Below are 8,051 nucleotides of genomic sequence, written 5' to 3' on the forward strand. Positions count from 1 at the left end.
TGTTAAAAATACCAATTTCACAGCAGAAATAAACATGTTTACAGCCTGGTACCAGAACATGTTTTTGGTTTAAATGATCTAGTTTACACTCATGACAACTCTGAGGGGGGTGAATTTTTTTTTCTCAGTCTTCTGTTTAAGTGTATTAAAAGCCTAAAATTCTGTAAAATTAATGAGCATCAGACCCAGGTGACCGCAGAGCTAGCTCCAGGGAAAGGCCTCAGTCTGAGCCTCAGCCTCGCCTGAAAACTGTTCCGTCAGTTTCAGTCTCTCAACTTAGACCAGTAGTTGTAGCGTTTGTGCGTTCTTTTGTGGATATTTTTAGTGCAATTGTTGGACAAAATGACTTGATGTGGTATTAAGTGCACTAATAGAGCATCCAAGGAGTCTCCACTTCATTTTTTTCTGCAAGTAAAATTGTATTTACGTAATTTAGGTCACTGCCGCTTTTGCACTACACTGTTAAAAAAAATTCCGTTATAAAACGGAAAAAGTGCTGGTAATTAATTACCAGCACTTTTTCCGTTATTGTACGAGCACTTCCGTAAACCTTAAAACGGGTATTTCTGTAGATTTACCAGCACTTTTTCCGTTATTGTACGAGCACTTCCGTAAACCTTAAAACGGGTATTTCTGTAGATTTACCCGAGTTTTTCTGTACCATTGACGGACATTTCCGTCAAACCGAAAATGGAAAATTCCGTATTTTCCATAAATTTCTGCGTTGTTGCAGACAATTCCGTAAACCCTATAAAAGATATTTCAGTAGATTTACCTGACTTTTTCTTTACCATTTACGGACAGTTCCATCAAACCTAAAATGGAATATTCCGTATTATTTAAGTACTCAATCCATACCATTTACGGACACTTCAGTCATCCTAAAATGTTTAATTCTGTACCATTCTCTATACCGTTTACCATCAATAAAGCACAAATGTTGAATCACAGCAATTATTTATTTCCTTTAATTTTACATACATAAACCTGCTGTTCTCTCAAAGAAGTGCAGCCATGTTGGGGAGATGCCAAATCTAGCAACTTTTTAGCATCCACAGGCTGACAGGCATTAATAACAACTTGTTTTGTTAAAGACAATGACAAAATAAGACAATAAAACTGCCAGCATTGCTGTTGCTGTCTCACCTGTCAGTGCAAAATGAGGAGGCCCCTCCAGGAGGATGCAGAAACCTACACCTCCAACTCCACATATCACACCGACAGGCAGAGCTTTGCAACCAGTGGCTGACCTTTCTACAAAAAACAAATAGAACATTAGAAGTATTATATTATACAACTTTTCTATAAAACATCAGTGCAGCAATAACAACCATGACCTTAGAAGGATGACTGTGCAACATGCCATTAAGAGATTTTTAAAACTCTTAAAACAACTTAAAACAAAAAAAAAAAAATTAAAACTTACACCTCCAACTCCACAATGACAGGAAAAGCTTAACCGGAATGACAAATATCACCCACCTTCCCTCCCCCTTAACATGGGGGATTTGAAACTGCAGCATGTGTGTTGTGTGCATAAAACATCTGAACTCACCTAATACTGTAAAAATCTGTATTTCGACTCCCAAACCCCATGTTTTTGGATTTGCCTGTGTGTGTGTGTGTGTGTGTGTGTGTGTGTGTGTGTGTGTGTGTGTGTGTGTGTGTGTGTGCGTGTGTGTGTGCGTGTGTGCGTGCGTGTGTGCGTGTGTGTGTGTGTACGCGTGTGTGTGTACGCGTGAGTGTGTACGCGTGTGTGTGTACGCGCGTGTGTGTGTGTGTGTGTGTGTGTGTACGTGTGTGTGTACATTCAGTCCAAAAAGGTATTTTCTGAGCTCTGAGAACAGCTCAAATGGCCCATTCAGATTTCTTCTGCTTGCATTCAAATTCCTTCAGCTGAGAAACCAGCTTGCACACCTGTGGAGGAATGAAGTGCCGTTTCTTCCCCTTCTTCTCTGCCTTGGAGCCTCGCTCAGGATTGACCCCAAAGAAAACTCTGAGGAAAAAAAAAAAACAATAGTGATATGCAGACAAAGTTTGCACGTGTAGTGTGGCTTGACAGGAGTGGAGCAGTTCAATAAAATCCTACAATTGTTTTCTTCAATATGCCCCTATGTGTGAACCTCTCTATCATTCTAATTGACCATCTGTCTAGAACCCAATGTTGTTGTGGTGCTGGTGCCAGTGGCTAAGCTTATCTCTTCCTTTGTCTTTTCAAGACACATGCATTCACACTGCGCATATACAGAAATGTTTGCAAGAGCGAGAAGTCTGCTTATCACCAACACATGACAGCATGCATCCTCAATGTGTATGCAGGGATATTATAAATGCACAGAACACAGAAGGGGATAGAAAACACAGTTGACATTGTCCTATCAAAAGGTGTAACAGCACATTTGAACACGGACTGTCCTGGGGGTTATTCAGACATGGAGTGGAGAAACTGTCACATTCAGTGCATGTTACACATCAGTACAAGTATTAACATTTTGGCATGAATCCACTATGTCCACTATGGTCCCTGGAGCAACATATTTTGAGTTTGGGGTCTGCAGCCAAATAAATTTCAGTTTGTGTGTCTTTGACATGAAAAGGTTTGACCACCACTGACATAACCTGGTCTCAGGTGCTAATGGTTTTAAAGAGATAGCTCAAAAGAATTTTGTGTCAACAAACCATTCTGAAAAAAATATGTTTTTGCTCCATTTCCCAACTAGAATCATGTTATGTTTGTTTTGTTATTGACTGACTTAGGACACTATTTAAAGCAAGAAGCATGTTACCTGCCCTTTAAAAAGATATGACACATTTATTCCAACAATGGTCTTCAACAGGGAGCTACAAAATCTCCGAACAAATCCATATTCAGGGGGATCATAAGCCAATAACAGCTGATCTAAAAGCTCACAGCATGTGGCGACACATTTTGAGCTTGTACATCTCAGACAAACGGGTTTAGTGTAGATTGACAAAAAGCAGGTCAGGTGCAGAAAGACACGGCAAAGTCACATTTACAAAGTATTTCCAAACAATGAGTGCTTACCTTTGCATGAATTCGAGAGTAAAAGCCATCTCCGGTGGGTATTGGACGTTGCAGACATAAAACATGGAGAAGACGTAGCTCAAGGCCACAATGGGAGAGGTGATGTGGTCATTGACAAGTAACCCATCAACAGCAATCTTGAATTGCTGGTCACCTTAAACACAGATAAAAACCATGTACGACTTACAAAAAAAAAAATCCTACATTTTAAGGCAAGCAAAACATTTCTTTAATAAATATGACACAACAACAGCTTATAACAACAGCTAACAACAGCTTGCTGGGATACAAAAAAAGATTTAACTACAAACCTCTGATTAGGATGCATGGGGTCACTGGGAGTTCGACTTCAGGATCTGCAGAGATCTGTTTTGGTGACAGGCATGATACATGAATGAATGTTTCCAGTGCACACAAACCTGCTGGCAAATTGACTATCTGCTAGTGTCTTCATGTGACAGAGGTAGCCATTACGCACAAACATTAATGTAAATAGTTTATAGAGAATATCAGCAGCACAATTAGGGGAATCTATACTTCCTACTGTGGTTGGTTACTCGGTTCACCACTGGATGCAAATAATTATCTTGCACACAGTTTAAAATCTACAACATCTACCTCTTTTTTGTGGAAGAGTTTATAAGAGTCTTCCTTGAAGTATTTTGAAATGCCGCAGATGAGCTGTATTGGACCTTCGCCCGTCTTCATCCCTTTGTAGTCAAGGAAGTCACTGATCCCCTTTTCTTTTTTGGAAAGTTCCTGTTCAAGGTTCAAGGTGTTAATTTTGTACAAGTACATAAGACTAACACTCATTTTCGTTTGGAGCTATGGAGAGAATTTTGAAAAAAAATTAAAATAACCTGTTCTGTTTTGATCTCAAATGTCCTGCTTTTTTTGGTTGTCACTTCTTGATTTTTGGTCTCAAATCTATTCCATTTGATTGTTTATCCAAGTTATTCTATTTGATTGGTTGCCAGTTTATCTTTTTTGGTCTCAACTCTCTTTTTGGTTGCAAATCCGTTTTTGATTGATTAATAAAGACAAAATTCTCTCCATATGGAGCAGCACAGCACAATCATAATAATAACAATAACAACACACCTGTGCCAGCTTGTTTTGTACAGAGAAGCCAAGGAGTTTAGATGCATGATCAAACAGGTGAGGAACTTCAAACAGAAACGGCCACTCGTCCTTTACAACGGCAATAGTGGTATCATCATCGTTGAGGATTTCACGCTGAATGGGATATGTTTCAGTCATCAATTTTCGAACAGATGACTCCTAAAGATATGACAGATAGACAAACAGTCGAACAGTTAGTCAAACTAACCAATTAAAATAATAAAACAGGGTATCAATTTCAATTGACTATGGGCATAGTGATACAGACGATCTACAATTTCACAATGTGTCCTAAATTGTACTTGGACCCAGACCTCATCGCATTACTCCTGCTATATACTATTGCTGTGTGAATGGTTGTATGTCTAGATCAGGGATTCCCAAAGTGTGGTGCGCGCACCCCTGGGGGTGCGCGAGCTGCCGCTAGGGGGTGCGCGAGGTGAAAAGTGTAATGGCTGCGGAGCTCAGAGAAGTCTGTCATATGTCACCATTATTGTAGAAACTCATTTGTGGGTGGGCCAAAGAAAAAGTAAGTGGGCCCAATAAATGTAATTGAAAACAAGTACATTTTTGCACGCGCGTGTCCTCCACATGTGCTTCATAATAACAATGCGCCGAGCTTCAGCACTCTGGCCTGCGCGCGCCGATATGTTCCGTCGCGCGCGCGCGCGTGTCCTCCACATGTGCCCTAGCTTCATAATAACAATGCGCCGAGCTTCAGCACTCTGGCCTGCGCACGCCGATATGTTCCGTATTTGATCATTTTTAACGGTGTTGGAGGAATCTGAAGGTGGCGAGTCATTCTGGCAGATTGTAATTAACACCTGTCTCATGCAGGTGTTCTGACGTTGTAAACCTCACACACAGAACATTGTGGATGTAACAAAATAACAAGAAATGATTCCCATTCAGGCTATTAACAGCGCGCTGACGATCTGAAGTTCAGAGTGCGTCTGTCAGAGGTCAGACGTGTTCCGGCTGAACCACGGCTCACGGGTGCACAGAAGTCATTTTACAACATTGGTTTAAATAGCGCGAGATGCGGTGACTTGAGCGGCTGTGCCGCGCGCACGTGCGCGCGCGCACACACACAGATTCAATAAGCGCACACGCTGCTTTACCTCCGGCGCGCCGTCAGACTGAAGGCAGAAATGAACGCTGCCTCCACCGTGATAAAAACTTTTAAGAGGTTATTTTTCATTCAAGGTCAAATTAAGATATTAGCTTCTGGGATGAGTCGGGTCCGCTCCAGCCAGTGACTCCTCATGAACCTGACCACATCTCATGTTACTGCACTATTTGTTGTTCCAGTCCGCATGACAGCGGATCGCAGATTCAGCCACACCATAAAACAGCAATAAGTCGGTCTGAGGTAAAAGTGAACATCATGGCTCTATCTTGTCCCCTATAGACATTTGATTACGCACAAGTAGGTGATCAGCTCAGGTTTATGCAGAGCAGAAGGAAGGAGAGCGCTCTGGCCGCACAGGTTAAACGTTCCTACTTTAAGAAAACCGTTAGATTGCATGTTTATGTGCTATCTGGGCACTCTAAATATTTATTCAAAATGAAATCAAAGGAAATTGTAATGGTATCGAATGTTTATTAATTACTATTTAAAAAATGAAAGTGATGGGGAATTTTTTTAAACCCTTTCTGTTTAGCTTGACATCTGATATATATATATATATATATATATATATATATATATATATATATATATATATATATATATATATATATATATATATATAGCCATGCCCCGATGTGGGGGCTGGGGGGGGGGGGGGGGGTGCGTCGACATGGTCGGGACATAGAAAGGGGTGCGCGGCTAAATAAGTTTGGGAACCACTGGTCTAGATGGTGGACTGTAGGAACCGAATATCCCTTTGAGGATTAATAAAGCTTTCTGTGTCTGTAATGGATGATTGCAGACCCACCTGAAGATCCTGGGTTTGAAAGGCACGTTTCAACTCATCTCGTTTAGACAGCAGGTCTTCTCTACACATGGCCCCCTCAATGATTGGATCCCACGCAACACATCCATACAGATCTGAATTCCTGGGCCTTTTCTTTGTCGAATTTTCACCCCCTGCTTGCCTCTTCAGTGAGCTTAGTGGCCTCTTCATATTTTCAATTCTGTGTTCCAGCTGACGAAAGAGAGTTTCAGAACCATCTTTTGCAAAAGGTTTGTTTCCAAACGGCTCTGTCAGCTTGAAGGAGGCAGGATATTGTCCTACAATCATACTGGCGAGTTCCCTCAGCTTTTGTCTACCAGGTCTTCCTGGGTGTTTATGGAGGTAATCTTCAGCGACGATCCGAACCATCTCTCGTCTGTCTTTCCCCATTATGTACTTTTTTTCACGCAACTCATCCATGACTTTTGAGGGAAATTTGTGCCATGGTACAGAATATGTGTCTTGGGATGGGGAGTCGGCTGTCTCAGGTGGTGTTGAGGGCAGCTGAAACCTCTGTGGTTCAGGTGTTGATGAGGGGCCAGGCCGGGTGAACTGCGGTGGAGTTTGTGAATCTATGGATGACATGACAAACATCTCCATAAATTAAACACATCACAGTTGTTGCAAATCAATTAATACATTGGTCCTCAATGTCCAGTTTGGGTCAACCAGGAATACAAATGGACCTAATTATGAAAACCAATTATAGAGAAATTATTGCCATGTACAGCTGATGGCAACTTTTTTTTGGCATTTTTGGAATAAACCCTTGTAGTTTCAGAAAACTTGCATTAAAACAGAGGGGCAAAAACTCACCTGCTTCCAATGCTTTGACAGCTCTGACGAATCTTTTGCACTGAATGAATGGCAGAGTGTCTTTAATGTCCTCCGGGTCCACAAGGCTCAGGTCATCTACAGAGAGAACTCCTAATTCCTCCAGTTTAGCCATGAGTGTATCCATCTTATCGCTACTGAGCGATGGCATTGCTTTCTTGACATAGTTTTTCACAAGTTCCATGTTGGTGTGTGTTTAAGAGGAATGAGCCACCGAGTACCTCTGTGGTAAGCATAAAGTGGATGATAATCAACAAGTTTGTTCAAATCATGGCAACTGAACAGGTCAGAAGCATTTTCATCAAGTTCATAGAGTCCAAGCTCAGGTATCCAGCTGGCAGTTTTCCCTCGAAGCAAAAGTAGGACAGTAGTTTCATTTTTTACAAAAATGCTTGCTATTTGTCCTAACTGCAGTAGTCCTTTTGCGTAGCTCAGTAAGACCAGCATTCCATTTGCATATTTAGTGCCTTTAACCTGCGCACTCTCTGTGACAACTGAGTTACTTGAGTTCAAATCAAATTCACCAACCACTGTCCTTATGTTCTGGTCATAGAGCTCTGGATAGAACCGTGTTGAGTCTGACACATGAACCTGGGAACGAAACAAGGTACCACAAGACTGATAAGCCTGAAGCAACTGGTGCCGTTCAGCCAGAGACTTGGTTACATTTATGAAGTTCTTACTTGCCCTAATGCACCTTTTAAAATAAGAATGTTTTGATTCAAAGCGCATTGTCCAAGTATATATGAGTGGGCCAAATTGTAAAGTCAAGTGTGCATAGTGAAGCAGATAGTGGTGTTTTGGTCTAAGTTGAACTCTTGGAAACAGCTCTTGCCTCAATTCCACATACAGTTCAATCAGTCCCTTCATGAAAGCAATCTGCAACTCTGAGAGCCGAGGTGCACAGACAAATTCAACAAGCTCCCTCAGAAGTAGTACAAGTCCCCATACTTCATTATCAGCATCTTCAATTGTGTCATGCACCAAAACAGGCAAGAATTTCAAAAGCCACCTGTTTTGGGCTGCATGTCCTCCAAGCCTGGCTCCTGTAGTGGGAATAGTGTTTAGCTTGTCGCTGCTTTCACCAGGAA

At 41.5% G+C, this 8,051-nt stretch overlaps 1 protein-coding gene across 1 annotated transcript; it reads right to left on the bottom strand.

Annotated features, from left to right (window-relative positions):
- Positions 1–653: 653 nt before the first annotated feature.
- LOC129155149 (uncharacterized) lies at positions 654–7,304 on the bottom strand. The gene is made up of 7 exons (XM_054735364.2): positions 6,943–7,304; positions 6,109–6,698; positions 4,148–4,327; positions 3,665–3,805; positions 3,358–3,412; positions 3,047–3,200; positions 654–1,996 (listed from the first exon to the last, which is right to left on the bottom strand). Exons 1-7 carry the CDS (start codon positions 7,142–7,144, stop codon positions 1,849–1,851), a joined length of 1,470 nt encoding a protein of 489 aa, XP_054591339.2. The 5' UTR covers positions 7,145–7,304; the 3' UTR covers positions 654–1,848.
- Between the last annotated feature and the right edge of the window lie 747 nt (positions 7,305–8,051).

Source organism: Nothobranchius furzeri, chromosome 1 (assembly GCF_043380555.1).
Source record: "Nothobranchius furzeri strain GRZ-AD chromosome 1, NfurGRZ-RIMD1, whole genome shotgun sequence".
NCBI lineage: Eukaryota > Metazoa > Chordata > Actinopteri > Cyprinodontiformes > Nothobranchiidae > Nothobranchius > Nothobranchius furzeri.